The sequence below is a fragment of the Teleopsis dalmanni genome, chromosome X (assembly GCF_002237135.1).
Source record: "Teleopsis dalmanni isolate 2A chromosome X, ASM223713v2, whole genome shotgun sequence".
NCBI classification, from domain to species: Eukaryota; Metazoa; Arthropoda; class Insecta; order Diptera; family Diopsidae; genus Teleopsis; species Teleopsis dalmanni.
Window position 1 is genome coordinate 40,406,371 of NC_051848.1, and position 17,577 is coordinate 40,423,947.

General features: G+C 30.4%; 1 protein-coding gene across 1 annotated transcript in view; it reads left to right on the forward strand.

Moving 5' to 3' along the window:
* LOC119688328 (serine/threonine-protein kinase pakD) overlaps positions 1-17,202 on the forward strand; it is a 46,779-nt gene extending 29,577 nt beyond the window's left edge. The window contains exons 7-8 of the mRNA XM_038103006.1: positions 6,657-6,789; positions 16,928-17,202. Coding sequence (XP_037958934.1) covers positions 6,657-6,789; positions 16,928-17,202 — 408 coding nt within the window. The remainder of the gene's footprint in view (positions 1-6,656; positions 6,790-16,927) is intronic.
* The last annotated feature ends 375 nt before the right edge of the window (positions 17,203-17,577 follow it).

The following is a 17,577-nucleotide window of genomic DNA, read 5'->3' on the forward strand; positions in this document are numbered from 1 at the left end:
ATATATAATATATATATGATATATATATATATATATTATATATATATATGATATATATATATATATTATATATATATATGATATATATATATATAAATAACATTCCTAATAATAAAAATACCGTTGGCTACACCACACCGTTTCAGGTGACTATAGCTTAGATAATTAACCGTGTCTTTATACAACCCCATTACTTTTTTCAAAAATTCATTTAGTAATTTTTCAGAATAATTAACTTAGATTAGATTTATTGAATAGATTCAAGAAATTTAAAATCAAACTCCGCGACTTTTACTATACAAATAATGTACTGTTGTGCAATTTTAGTGAACGATTAACAGAACTAACTTCCTATTTGATATGTAAACCTCCTCGACAGGAATGAACTAACGCAGTATAGCTAGTCTCCCTTTTAGGCATTACATCGAAAATCATTTAGACATTTTCCATCATTCCGTTTACCTTTACCACCTTTTAGTGGTCTTACTTACATTAGCAATGTTATATGATCTTCAGGAATTAAGCCGGCACAGAGAGGAACAATGGCAAAGTGTACAGGAACAGAAAATGTAGCATGTGGATCCGATGCTAAGCAGATTAAATTCTTAAATGGTATAGCGTCGCTCAGCTTTACTTTGTTATCGCTCTGCACTTAATAAAATGGCAATTTTGCCATTCCGTGTGCATTTTCTTTATGTTTCTGCATGGAATTAGAGCATTTATGTGCTCTAATTCCATGCACAAATGCAATGCCTGCCGCTCTTTAGCTTTTAACAAAACACTGCAATGTTGCAACATTTATTGTGTTCACGTGACTGAATGCAATGATTTGAGTGGCGCTGCTTTACTGACTTATTCCAGTTTTTTTCTATCTTTTTTTTTTTGTTTTATTTGTTTTTTGTTTTTTTGTTTTTTTGGAAATACTTACATTTTTTGCATGTAAGATACATTTTGCAATGATTTGGGTTGTTAAGAAGTTTCACACGACGTCAATTGTACATGCATGTTTGCCCTTTTGTCAACATTGTCAATGCAACATTGCACTACCACTCGTACGACGCCACAAGTCGTAGCAACAATAAGCTCTACAACGTCTACAACGAAATGGTTTCAGCGATGCATTTGATTGAGTTTGAATCCTTAAAATTTATATTTACCATCTGAATTATTTACAAATTTCTATTTTTCACTTTAATACTCTTTTTATATTTTACATATTGTCAACTTTTGAAAGTTTTATGTGTGATAATAATGTCTTCAAGTGTATAGTAGTTACCATTTCAAGATGTCAGTAATGTTGCACAATCCGTTTCCATAAAAATCAACCTATGGCGTTTTTTTTGTTTTGTTTAAATATTGAAATGTTAATAAATAAAATGTCAAGTTTACTATTCTTGATTGTTTTTGAAAGCTACTTTCAAGTAACACATCATTATTCTCTAATTTAAGATCACAATTCAATTCTTCAATTTAGGGTACTACTACACTACACACTACACTAAACTACACTACACTCTACTACACTTCACTACACTATACTTCACTACACTACACTACACTACACTACACTAGTTACTTTCAATATAAAGAACTAGTTTAGCACAGTTGCTAGTAGGACTTAAAAAAACTTTTTATTTATTAAAGATATTTTATAAAAATGTAATTATCGTTTGATAAATTCTAAATACTGCGGCAAAAGAACAGAATTGAACAGTATTACTGATGCGAATTAAAGCTTGAAGAATATTTACATATAATTATCTTATATGAAAATGTATTTATGTGTTACTAAATAGAGAACAACAGAATTATGTGTGGGTATGGCTATAGACCTGTCCTAGCTCAATTGAAATCAAGATATAATCATGTGCTAAACAGTTACTTATCACGCATATATATTTCACTTCCTAATATGTACCCATACTTCAGGTCTACTCCTTGAAATTATATGAATGAGCTGTTTTTCTGCCACACCGCACACATAAACCTTAGTCCAATCGATGTTTGGACCAATTACATAGAAGTGGATAGGTTTCTTTGTCTTAATCCTGGTTAAATTCAATTTACACCCTATTCATCCTCAATCAACCACTATTTGTATTCCCATAAAAATTTCCTACCCTCTCACACTACCATTATCTTTGCATCTTTGAATACTTTAATATTCACAAAATTTATAGAAAATTGGGTTTTATTTTAATTTAAGTAAGCTTCAGAGTGTAAGCACTTAAATAGAAGAGAAGACAAATTAATATAATACAATTGTGTACTTCAGTCATTATTGAAGTTCGTATCCATTTAAAGCCTTAATGCACCCATCAGTATAATACCGACAAGTTCGGGAGCTCATCAAAAACTATGATTGCCATTTTAAGTTTATTGTTGGGTTAGAGTTTGATTTGACACGAAGAACTACAACTTACACGTATAGCAAGAACTGTCCTACCTTAACAGCTACTTTGCACGCATATGTACTCAGTAATAATTGAAGTCAGATTCCGCTTAAAACCTTATTGCACCCATCAGTGTGTTCCGATAAGTGTGTAAGCTAATCAGAAACTATGATCGCCATTTTAAGTTTATTGTTAGGTTAGAGTTTGGTTTCCCAATTCTCTGAGGGGGTAAAATAGTAAAATATATCAACAGGGGGCATGAACAGCAGTTATTTTTAAGCGCGTAGAAAAAGAAACTGAACTATCAGTAGATAACTAAGATTTTATAAGAATAATTTCTCACTAGAAATTAATTTAGAAATAAGTAAAATACTTCGAGTGAAAACCATAACATCCTTTCTACCTCTAGATATTATACAGGCAACCTATTTACTTTAGAAAAAGTGAATTCTAATATTAAATTCTCCAAACTCCAAAAGTACAATTCATGCGAAAACAAACAAATTATTTAACTACTTCTTCCTGAATAGTTGCAATTGTTTTAATTAGTGAAGCTTAATTAAATACTTAAATGTATGAAAAGAATTTTTCTGTGTAATTTTAATTACACAATAATTATTAACAATTAAAAAGTATTCTGACTTTTCAGGTACATAACAACTGCATGAAATCGCACTGCAAATGAATTCCACATTCGCACTTAATTGTTGCATATACGACCGCAAGTAGTATTATTAGTTACCACAAGTACGGCAAAAGGTCTAAGTATGAGGTACTAAATCTAATACAATTAAAATATTTGAGTTTGCAACATCGAATGCTCAAATGCCAGTGAATTTAATTATGAAATACGTGATTTCTAATGCAACAATTGCAACAATTCCTGTAATGAAGTGTAATACTCTGAACTGCATAAATATATTTATATAATAATTCCATATCAATATTAACAATCGCATCATCGAAAACATCCAGTCATGCACTTGCACTTGTAGTTGCATACACACAGCTACAGCAATACAAACTAACACTTGTATTTTTGTTAGTATATATCAGTGTCTGGAAAGTGATTTTACGGATAACCAGTAAAATCAAATCATAAAATTTTGGCAAATTAGTTCATTTCATCTGAAGTGGGAAAACTCTGTTGCAGAATACATTAAGCATAAAAGCGTTATTCATACTGATATATTTCATATCATATTTACCAATATAAGTATAAGCAGATAAACTCTTAGAACTTATGGACCAGAAGAACGAAGTATCGTAATTGGCTTTCGATAATATTCGTTTATACACATATATGACGTTGTGCTTACAAATAGAAATGGAAATGGAATTTTAACGAACAATTAGTAAACATTATTTGTGATGTGATGATGATATTAATTTTTAAAAACAAATTCACTGCATCCATAACCTAGATTATTGAATAAAACTCACAGACACAATAACCTATATTAGTAAATTTAGTTAGACAGAGATATTACCGAACTAAGACATTCAATTTTTAAACCCAATTTTTAGACCCAATAACCCAGATTAATGAAAAAAATTCACAGACCAAGTAAGCTAGATTAGGAAATAAAACTCACAGACCTCATAATCTAGATTAGTAAATTTAGTCCGACAGAGATTATAATTTTTTAAAACAAATTCACAGACCCAATAACCCAGATTAATGAATAAAATTCGCAAACCGCATAACCCAGATTAGGGAATTAAATTTACAGACCCCATAACCTAGATAAGTCAATTTATTCAGACAAAGAATTTACCAAACATAAGAATTCAATTTTGAATATCACCATAACCTAGATTAATGAGTTAGTCTCAGACAGAGATATTGTTGAATATTAAATATATATTTTAAAAACAAATTCACAAGTCCAATAACCCAGATTAGTGAATCAAATTCACAGACCCCATAACCCAGATTAGTAAATTTAGTTAGACAGAGGTATTACCGAACATTTCATTTTTGAAAAAAAATTCACAGACCTCATAACCTAGATTAGTGAGTTAGTCTCAGACAGAGATATTGTCAAATATTAGATATTTATTTTTAAAAACAAATTCACAAGCCCAATAAGCTTGATTAATGAATCAAATTCACAGACTCCATAACCTAGATTAGTGAAATTAGTTTCAGACAGAAACAGAGACATTAGTGAAACAAAGTCATAGGCCCAATAACCTCGAGTAATGAGTTTAATCAGATACATATATTATCCAGCATTATATTCATTTTTGAAAATAATTTTAGAGACCCCATAACTTAAATTAGTAAATTTAGTCAAAAAGTGATATTATCAAGCACTAGATATTCATTTTTAAAAACAAATTTACAGACCCAATAATCTAGATTAGTATATTTAGTCTCATACGGAAATATTGTCGAACATATATTAACTCTGGATCAATCACGCAGCGGTATCAGTGATGTAAATGAATTCTTTTTAAAACACTATGAACTTGTCCGACATAAAACATCCGCCGAGTTATGTTCTTTTTAGGGATAGTGTATACCCACAGAAACCTTATCTTGGATAAATTATTTTAAGGATATGTGTTTGCAGTCCCATCAAAATGAGTCTGATTCTGCGGCACCCATACTAAAATGTACAATATCCATTAATGGAAAACTTCACCTCAACAGTTGTGATTTGAACACTATACAAACACAAATCCCTTTGAAATAATTGCTATAGGGGCCGCTATAGTATAGTATAGTGTATATGACCGCTGTCTCGTATTAGAATGACACTCAAGTTTCAATCTCACTAAGCTCTGATTCAACATGTTTTTTTATGCTTAGTAAATCTGTCTTTTCAAATGGAGCTTCAAATAGTCCCTAATTTCGTAAGTACCTAAAAGTTTTACTTTACCTTGTATCGCCAAAAACTTTTATATATCTATGGTTGGATTACAGTCAACCAGAATAATCTAACATAATATCATATTTTAGGTTATGAAATTTTTTAACTAAAACACAGATGCAGATAAAACACAGACACAGATACTAATGGTTTTAAGACCAACTGTAGGTGTGTAGTGAAAAGTTTTGTAAATAGTAGCTTTAGATATAGATATATTTAAATAATAATACTCTCCGTAATTATATATATTTGCATACAATAAAAAGTTTTTGCTGTTGTCATTAATTAAAGAGATTAAGTTTTAATTTACATAATTAAAATCCGCATCCGTAATGATTTGTCCACTAATGGGTGGTTAATATGATTTTAAATAAATCTGCCAATATGAAAATAAAATATCAACAGTAAATCGAAAACTTCATGACAATTAATCTACCAATATATGTACTAACCCACACACAAGTGAATAATATTTATGGTAATAATCTTTATATATAAGTTACTTTAAACCAAACTCTTAAATATTTTATCTTCGCTCTTTATACAAATAATTAAATTTTTATATAAATCATCTGATGTTAAAGTTCTGAACACCAATCGTATTGAATCATTATAAAAACTAAGGAAAATGGAACAGTTCGATCGAAATGTGCACCTTGTATTCTGTTACCAGATTGAGCCACTCAGACATGATTTGTGCAACAGAAGGCGTCGTAAAGTAAAAAGACAAAACCACAATGAATAGAATACCCTGAATCCTCGTTAAATGAAGATCAATAGCATGCAATAGCAATGCTAATATGCCGTAAGAATATCTACCAGATACGTAGTCTAGTTGATAGCTATAACCTAACAAAAACTTCCAGAATAATTGTTTAGAGAAGAACCTCAATTTTCTATGAGAAAAACGCCCGCCCCCATATTGCTGTACCGGTTAACAACTGTTTCGTTAGCTATAAATAACCTTGTCTCTACCAATAATCACGTATTATACTTCTATCTAGAAATCGCTGTACTTTAATCAGAGTCATTAATGGCCTTCAATCAATTAATTCTCCAACCATTTTTAATATTTTTTTGCTCGACCAGGACTTAATTTTTGTGTACGTAGATGGAGAAAATAACTTAAATGCTTTAATTACCAATGACTTCTATACTTCAACATTAGCTAGAAAGCTCTTTTCTGGAGATATCAGCAATACAATCATTCAATAGGTTTTTCTTTTAATTGAAGTCGTATTTTGTTATGCTTACATTTATGATATAATAATAACCTAAGAAATTGTAAACTTTCTAGTAGGTCAATTATCTTTATATCAATTATTTTGTATATCATACACATGAGAACTCACTGATTCACACTTATTTCTTATTCGGTTTACAGTTTTGGGCTGCTTATGTGCCATGTGAAGCACAACACAGAGATGCAGTACAACTTACGTTGGAGCAAATAGATGTAATTAAACGTTTAACAGATCGTTATTCTCCACAATTGACAACATGCACATCCTCAGAAGGTAAGTACCACAATATAGATAACGCTATGCAGTACTTGGTACTAGAAAATCTGCTTTTTATGCTATAACCATGAACCTACTTTTTAATGTCTAAGTAAGTTACATGTCATATTGGGCAGATTATATTCTGTAATTACTCTTATTAGAGATAACATTCATATTAAAAAAAAAACTTCACAAAAATGCACGATGCACTGTTTGTCTGGAGATGATGAGCATCACATACTCATCCGATGGATAAACAAAAGTACATAAGTATGGGATATACTGACTGTACTTGGGATTTGAAAAATTAAAAGAAAAGCAAAGAATCGGTATAACACTGCATTGTTTTGCCGTGAAAAAAGATTGATTCGTAAACCACATTAACTATAAAATTTATGTAAATAAATGATGAAAATATAATTAGACCTTCCCTATTGTTTCTTCACAATACTAAGTATCGATTCTATAAGAGCTATAAACTGTACATTTCTAAGACTTGGGCAAAGAAGTAGAAAATACTCATGAAGTTACGCAGGTCGTAACAGAAGCATATCTTTGTTATAAAAATGGACTATTCAAATAAAGAAATTATATAATAATAGAATAATGAAACCTTGACTCTAGACAACATAGTTAAGAAAACTATAATTTCAATAAAATTACATGTATCACATGTATACGCATAACAATTTGTAGTGATTTAGTGTTCATTTAGTGCTTAACTGTATTAAGTTGTTTGCTGTCCATATATAAGAAGATGTGAGAAGGTTTCAATAAAGATATGAACTACAGTAACACATGTAACAGTATCACATGTATACGCATAACACTTTTAAGTGATACAAAACAGTTTTCAATTGACTTGATTTAGTGTTCATTTAGTGCTTAACTGTATTTAGTGCTTAACTTTTAAGTGATACAAAACAGTTTTCAATTGACTTGATTTAGTGTTCATTTAGTGCTTAACTGTATTAAGTTGTTTGCTGTCCATATATAAGAAGATGTGAGAAGGTTTCAATAAAGATATGAACTACAGTAACACATGTAACAGTATCACATGTATACGCATAACACTTTTAAGTGATACAAAACAGTTTTCAATTGAATTCATTTAGTGTTAATTTAGTGCTCTGCTATATTAATTTGTGTCGCTGTCTATTTGTTAGCAGACGTGAGAAGATTTCAACAAAGATATGAACAATAGTAACAACTTAAGATAGTTGAGAAGTTAATGCCCATTTACTTGCGATGTTTGCAGCGTGTATATTGCGAGTTAATGTTAACTGATAAAAAATTGTTACTGCTATACATGCGCTGGAAAACTTACAAGTTTCTTTAAAATCTTATTATATTCTAAGAGCAAATGAGAGCAATACCAGTATTCACAAACGTTTGTATATATATAATATATGTACATATAATTTTACTGTAAAGTAAACATTTGCCAATAAAATTCATTATTCAACATCAACTAAATTTTAAATACCCACATTCTCAGGACCCACAAATTAAATAGATTTTGTAAACGTTAAAAAAAATTAACTGTTATAACATATTTATACATAAAACTATCAGAATTCTAAAAGAGATATGGTACTTGTGTAAGTTGTAATTATTTTAACGTCAAAAACCAGATTTGAGTTTGTATATGATATTTTTATAAATGTTATCTTTTTGTAAGACAGTTTTTATATATTATACAAATATAAGGATCACCAACACAATGAGATGTATATTAAAGTATGTACTTACATAGTTACAACCTTTAATATTATTATAATTGAAATATATACAAAATATCACATACAAAAAAGAAAGTGTTTAAATACAGCAATGTAATGATTTGCTTAGAATATACTGAATGAAACAATAATTAAAAAATTTAGAAAGTTTAATTTCATTTAACAATTATATTTAATACTAACAACGAGTTTCAAAAATTGTGTCCGGACTTAAGAGACATTTAAATTTCTTTGTCAATAACCACAAAAAATCTGAAAATAAAGACATATTGTCCTTATCAACTCCATTAACATCTTCTTTTAAAATAATCGTCCTCTCCGTTCTCGCCATACGTGGGGCGCTTTAGATGCGCTCTAAATTAAATCCTTCCATACACAATGTGCACTTCTAACAAAAAAGTTAAAGTCAGGTAGCAGAACTCTACTACCTGGTAAGCCACCTGTATTATTTACAAACGCATATTCAGTGGACCCGTTTTATTGTTCGATTGAATAAACTACAGCATCCGTCATTATCTGATATCTGATACTTAAGTACATATAATTAACAACCATATACAATATTATGTAGAAAGACATAAATCATCTTACAGATATATATCTGTATGCACGGCGCATTCTTAAGTAAGAAATCGATCACATGTCTTGATCAGTGAATATAACAGTATAACAGTCATAAATCAGCTTATTCGGAAAATACACAGTACACACTTTTAAGTTGTACAAATATTAAATCAAAATATAGCAAATTGAAGTTTCTGAAGTACTCAGTTTCATTTATATGAATTCAATATATCGGTTAATCATTGATGGATAAACCCATAAATTTAAGGTAATCTGTAGTAGTAACAGATTTTAGTTGACTAACTTGCTAATGATCGCATATGTCCGCTTTTAACGCTTTTAACTCTATTAAATCCTGCCAAGAAATAGTTAACCATCTAAAATGATGATAGATGTTTGGGTTCATCTATAAAAAATATTTCCTGATGATAACTTCAGGATATATTGAAAATACAATATTAATGTAAAATAACTTAATTCTAAAAATAATTACTTTTATTAATTTTTATTTATAATAATAATAGTGAAAAATAATTAACTAATTATACTCATACATCACAATAATAAGAGACAATAGTTAACGTTTTAATATTACCACCTTGTTTGATCCAAATTTTTGTGCTAATAATATTATAGCGGTTTTTGTGGGCAGTATTAACTCCAATAATTCTGTTATGAAACTGAATAAAATATTTCAGAAGAATTTATCAGAAGAAGTTATTCTGAACCAAAAACTAGAAACGTATCTCTATAATATTGTATCTCTATATATATTGTGGGACGTCAGGACAGCGTACCGTCCAACAAGTGGCCCTACTGAAGTGAAGGATTAGCTAAAGTAGACCGCGAAACTGCTTGGATTTTTTTCCGTCCTTCGATTCACGGATGTCGTTATTGAATGAAAGCTGGAGTGGCTTCCGTTCGCATAACTATATCTCTTGTTAATGCAAGCAGCTCATTTAGCTTGAGGTTGCTTGCCAAGTCATCACCAACGCAATTTTGTCCCAAGACAGTGTTCGTTCTACTTGCAAGTGCTAGATATTGGCATTATATATGCACCGCTGTCTTCTTTTCTTCTAGACATAGTCTGCAAGTGTCTTCGTCAGCAAGAGTTATTTTTTTAAGGTGATACTTGAAGTTTCCATGTCTATTTCCATGTCTAACTAAATTTTCTAACGTCAACATTTTCTAAATCCAATTTGTTAAATACGATTGTTGAGATGTATAAATGTTGACACTACAACATCAACAAACTGTCACGTCAATTATTGAAAGATCTATTTTACCAATATGCATGTATATGCCAATAGATGGCGTAACAATAAAAAATATTCCCTTTTAAAAAAAATCCTGCTTACTTCACACTTCAACTCACATAAGTCAGTAACACAAATTTTCAGTTTTTATCTGTCGAGTATGGTCATTGGTGCATTAAAAGTTGCATTGAAAAGTTATGTTTCAAGAGCTATGTGTTTGAACATATGAAAAATAATATATATATAAAATTCTAACCAAATAGAAGGGAAAATTAAACCAACTAATATTTTATTATAAAAATATAACAATACAAAAGAAAGAAAGTTAAAATTTTGAAGTTGAAAACTTGTTACCTGCAAACGTGGTGCAGCTGCTTCCACATCAGTTGCATCCTGGCAGTCGGTATATTTGTACCTCGTCAAGAAAACATGCTCAACACACTTTTGCCTTGTGCCAATTTTATGTGTAAAATAATTCTTTGATTTTTCACTTCTCACCTAGTTTAGTAGTTTTAAGCTTTCAAAAAATTTCCTTCCTCTACTTTTTGCGTAGTTTCCTGCAAGTTTCTTGTTAAGTGACTTCAAGTAAGAATTGTAAACTTTTCGAAAGTGTATTTTACTTAACAAAATATTATATCTTACTCATGCATATTATTTTTTAAATTTCTATTCTGTTTTATTTTTTATTTATTTAATACTTCCACAATAACAATTTTGAAATGTTAAAATGAAATACTTCTGCTTTGAAACTAACTATGCTGTACGCTCGTACACTCCATTTTCCGGAACAAATTGTACACAGAAAGGTAGGTACGTAACTTTCTGAAGTGTTAAACATTAAACCTGAACAATGATGTAACTTGCCCTTAGGTAAATATTCTCCATTTCTTATATTATTCCATATATATATTTTTATATAATACAATTCCAACCATATCACATTAATATCAGACTAAAAAATTGATGATGTACAATGCATGTTAAGTCAGTAAAATCTTTGTTGTATTTGCTACTAATCCTTTATTCAAATATGACAGAAACTGGTACAGTAAATGTGATTGTTACTATTTTTGATAAAATTTTAATAAAATTACGGAAGTAAATAACTTATAGTAATAGCAACTGAACTATTTGCCTGCTTTTCTTTTATATTTATACATATATTGGCGCTAAGAACAAGTAATTGATCTACAGCCAGATAATCACACCGGCACTTTTCTACTGGTTGCTCAACATCAGATTCTTCAAAAAACCGTAGTAGTACATCTGCACGAATGACATACTAAAAGACCTCAGAATATACCGAATTAAAAAATATATAAAGGACAGAGCAATGAAGCTATACGCGAAAACTGACAGGCTGTACTACATAGCACTATCTAATCTTAGAGCAGTCACTAACCGTACGAAGTGGTATGCAAATCTTAAATCTATCATCGAATAATCAGCGAAGCTTGTGAGGTATACATAAATTCGTCAAAGAGAAGGGAGGAGAATAAAAGTGCCCAATTGCACTAACTCCGAAAAAACTCAACATAAGATATATTATTAAAAGAATTATATGTGTTTAATTAAATAGTGTGATGTATTTGCAACCACTTTAAAAATTATCAGTTCATTTGTATTTAATTGGTTGTCCCATAGCAATAAGAAAAACAAGAAACGCAAAGCACTTGAATGATGACTTACTACTGCTTCAGTAACTTCGTCAGTAATGTTGATCCATCAGACACCAAAACCCCACGCAAACAATGCGTTATTTGAGAGATATTTTTTCTAAAAAATAAAATTTCTATTCCTTGGCACCCAATATCGCATCATGTTAAAAAAAATTTCTTTCTTCAAAATTGCATATTTATAGCAGGATGACTCTTCGTTTCAACAGGACAATGGCACACGTTTTTAGACAACCCCAACTTCATAAATAAACTCCAAATACTTTACTATTTAAGTGATATTATTTCAAAAACGAAGAGCAATGACATCCGATATCGAATCATTTAAAAAAATTCGTTTTTTTAGAAATGCCGGAATATAGTTAAAGACTTTTTGTTCTAACATAACAGTGTTCCACACTCCACATTTGAAGCAACCATACGCTTGTAAAAACCAGTGTGATTGAAGATAACCTTAACGTTATAAATGAGCCCTAAATAATGTGCTTTTGAGCGATATTATCTTAAAAACGAAGAGTTCGATATTGAATTATTTTAAAGAAATTCGTTTCTTCAAAAGTTCAAAGACATAAACAGTTTTAAAAACAAATCCGTTGCCTGACAAATAAGATCATTTGATTTGAGAAGTGCCGAACAAGCCAATGAAAAGTGCTCTATTTTACCATTTAAATCTATCATCGAGGTAAATATTTGTGAGAAGCATACTTAAAGACTTTTAGTATAAACATATAATTGCTTTAGACGATGACACACACCATCAGTCTGTTTAAAAAAGAGTTCGAAGACAACAGCAGCTTTAAAAACAATCCTATTTCTAAGCCCTGCAAGATCCTGTGATCTGAAAGTATTAGTCTGAGTTAGTAAGCCAATAAAAATCTGCACGATTCAAGTCTTAAAATTCTATATTAAGCAAAATATTAGTGAGAGACGTTCTCAAACGGACATTTAGAATAGAATTTCTTAGACATTCCTGTACCGATCATTAGCCCAAAAACATTATTCAAACCTTTACAGTAGAATTCTTTAGACATTCTATGACAAACGTAAACCTAAAAATATTCTTCATCAGCAATGCACATAAAATTATCTACAAAAAATTATTTTTTTTCCAATGACAAGAACTCTATTACATATCAAAAAGGGGATAGTAATAATTTAGATAATTTATAAATCAAAAAATTTTATATTATAAAAAAAAAAAATATAGCTGCTTCGAATATCACCAAAAAGTGATGATATTGGTTATCCATCATCAGTGGTTTTTGAAAAACATATATTGGTTGAATTGTTCTTATAATATTTTTGGATTACACGTGTCAGAGATTGAACCCTGTCGAATTTGAACCCTGTGAAAATTTAACACGTGGGTCCAGTTTAAGTATGAAAAACTGACATACGCTTAATTGGAATTATTCAAATTTTTATAAGTGTTATGAACTGTACTTGCTGTTTCATTAATTAAAATTAACGCATAAACCACAGCTATATAAATTAACTTCATTAGTGTAAATTATCTTAATTTTTTATAGTTCAAAAAACATTTCTTCACACTCATTTTAGATCACTTACACCCAAAATTTTGTGTGTTGTCGAATACACAGGGTTGCGAGAACGAGATGGGAAGAACATTTATCAAATGCACTATTCAATTTCTCATTCGTTTGATTTTTAGCAATTTTTTTATATACTATACCTACAAAATATCACATCTCAAACTTTTCCACATTTCACATCTAAAGTTTATATCTTCGTCTTCAATCCATTGCGTTCCCAGGGAAACATTGGGCCAACAATGTTTATATAGTCAATATATATTATGGTAACTGAATGCTTGAGAGAGAGAATAACGAAAATTTTACTCCTTTATTTCCAACAAGTTTAACGATTAATTTACCAAATAAGTGCAACTTTTATGACTCAATGGTGCTCACTGTAGTGCAATATTTAGTATAATTTTAATATTAATTAAATTGTATTTTTTATATTATATTGCAATTCTGCATGCATTCGACCATTGATGCATATTAAATATGATTTTTCAAGCATACCTTCGCATATTTTTTCTGCGATCCATAATTTTATTCTCTTATTTTTTTAATTTTCCACCACAAGTTCAGTATTTTATAATACAAAAAGTATTTTTCAGTGAAAGGACGAACTTGGTAACCCAAAAACCCCATTTAAAATTTAATAAGCCCTCCAAAAACTTTCCCCAAATTTAAACGGATAACAACAGTAAACTGCAGAGTTCACCCGAAAAGCTAATAAGCGTAAGAAGAATTAAAAATATCTACAAAATTTTACTAATTTGCAAAATCAAGTAACAATAAAAAATCAGTAAAGTTCGCAATTTTTTCTATTGGCCACCATTTTTTATAATTTCGAACTATGTTGGTACTACCTTAAGCCCTTGATATATGGAACAAATAAATATTGCAGAAAAGAAATACAAAAAAGAGCTTAAGGAAGTTTAAGTAAATAGAAACAGAAATACAGAAATACAGAAATACAAAAATAGAAAGCAAAAGGAGTGAAACACCAACTAAGCTCCAGAGCACAGCAAATGTACAAATGTGAAAACTACTTCGTTGCGTCCTTTTACAACACTAAGTACATGTGTAACGAAGCGGAATATAATAGAGGGGAACAACCCAAATTGCAAGAAAAAAAATAAACTACCTCAACTACTAGTGAATATATGTATACACAAAATATGTACAAATATAAAAGCCTTGCAAGTACATCACGTGAACAACAGTTTAATATTCTGCACATACAGTCTCCATCTTGAATTGAAGCATTCGACTCCAACAGAATTTTCCTTTCCACTTTCCAACAACTTGCATACGCGAACTGCAAAATCTTCGAATTGAAAGTTATTTGCACACAGGCACATCTCAAAATGGAAATCCTTGAAAATGCCACTTGTAATAAACCGAGAAAATAACTATAGAATCAGAAACGGAATCATAAAAATGGTGAAATAAAATGCCAAGGAAAAGGATATGTAAAGAAAAGGTGCAAATGTTGTGAAAGTCGAACAAAGGCAGGAAACTGAACTCTGGGTGGTTAAAGTGACTGCAGGTATCAGGGTATTAGTTGCTATTTATGCACTAGTGTCCTGTCCATTGCACCATATAAGATGGTTAGTTTTCTCGCCTGTGGATGCGGATTTTATGTGATTTACAATCACATTTAAGAATTCATTCCATCGATTGCTCTTAAAGATTTCACAATGTCTGTTATTTAAATACTAAAATATGGCACTAAAGGTTAAAATTTCTATTTTTGACACAAAACTGCATTAACTTTCAATCCAGTTTGATACATTATATGATATATAAAGTAAAAGCTTACGTATTAGTAATCATATAAAAATTCCTTTCTTACTGGGTTTCGATAATGGAACCAAAACCTTAAAGTAACTTCGAAGCGCACACAATTATGAAATTCAATTCAATTTTTATAACTTGCCAATGTGTATTGAATGAGATTTAATTCATTTCTGGAATGATTTTCAGTAGAGTCCTAAATTTAGCTCAAACTCTTTGAAGCTTTAAAAGTTGTGATGTTGAGGCATTTTGATGGCTAGAGCAAAGCAAGATTTTAATAAACGTTCTAACACCTCGCTCTAGTGGACCAGGTGGTGAAAAAGCTGATGATTTTTTACAAATGATGGAGCTAGATTCACACCTATTAATCAGGAGATAGCAGAAATACTAAACATCAATCATATGACACTTTGGAATCATTTAAAATAAGACCACGCAAAGGCACTCGATGTTTGGATACAATACGAATAAACGTGAAAAATTTGATTGATGAAATTACTATAAGTGAAACACAATAAAATTGAATCAGTTTTGAAGCGAATCATTACCGGCGATATATCTTATGCAAACAATCATGATCAAAGGTCGGTGGCCGTCCACAAGCGACTTTATACTCGTAGTTATGGTTGACAGTGAACAAGATTATGTTGAATGTTTGGCAGGATTAAAATTGAATTGTCATTTACGAACTGCTCCAGCTCAGTGTAATGGTTAATTCGGTGCTATATAGCTCATAGCTCGACACTTTGAAAAAAAGTATCTAGGAAAAGCGAACAGAATTGAGGAATAGAAAAGAAGTTGTTGTCCAACATGGCAATGCATGACCACACACATATTTGATAACTCGGAGCAAATTAGCGGAACTTGTTTGGGAAGTTTTCATGCATCCACCGTTAAATGGAACCATCTAACTATCATTTATTTCGGTTTCTGAAAACTCGCTTAATTATAAAGGACTGGTTCTCCAAACAGCTACAAAAAATCACTTCGCCAATAAACCACATAAACCACCTACACCCGTTGGAATTATAAAACTACGCAAAAAGTGTCAAGAGGTTATAAATAATAACGGCGAATATATACTCGATTAGAATCTAGAAAAAATCTAAAAAATGCCAGTTTTGTATCACCCAATATTTTGATTAAATAGATAAGTTTTGTTATTGTTGGATCCACAGTCATTAACTTATTTTTTATGACTTAAAAAAATTATTTATTACTTTATATATTATAAGCTTAATATATATGGTAATTAACAATGGTTCAAACATATTTACGTATTAATATTATATTTATATAATAATATTATATTAATTATTATTAATTATTAATTAATTATTATTAATATTGTATATAATATTTAGCAAAACATGGTGTAAATAATAATACGAAAAGCCATGCTAATAAGATGAAGCTGTAGACGGCTTTATTATACCTGGCTAGTCTACTCAAAACTTTTCTTCTCGCTATTGACTTACAATAAACTTATTTCTATATACTTAAATTTGTTCTTTAAGATTCAATAACTATTTAAAAGATAAAACTAATTGGAATATTCTATTTTTTTTTTCACGCTTTAAAAGATATAATCGAAGCTCACAAAAATCATCAATTGTGTTCACTAACTGGCGTTGAGGGTGGTCACTCCCTGGGAGGTTCTTTGGCAGTGCTACGTACACTCTATGCAATTGGAGTACGCTATATGACACTGACGTCAACTTGTCATACTCCATGGGCTGATTCAAGCTATGCAGACGCACCAACATACAATGTTAAACATGGCGGCCTAACGATATTTGGCAAGGTAAGTGCATTTTATGTTATGTATGAACGTATAAATCATCAAGCTCAATGGTGACTTCATACGCTCCCAAACACACTCCCATACGAATGTATTTATATAGAATTGATTGAAGTCATACGTATATCTATGCATATATGTATGGAATGAATATTGCTTCGAGGCTGCTTTAATGCAGTGATGTTATCAATTATGAATGATAGCACCATAAATTTACTGTGGTATGAAAACTACGAAACAATAGCAAACCCATTAAATACTCTAAAGGTGTAAACAGTGAGTGACATTAAAGCAAATAAGTTGATTTCGCTCGGATGGTCATGGTCTGATAACATATACAGCTCCGTTAGCTGTCATGATGTAATTAAGTCTTTTTTGGAAATTCGCTACGCTATTCAGGAAAGCAAATAAGCTCTATGTGGATACTAAAAA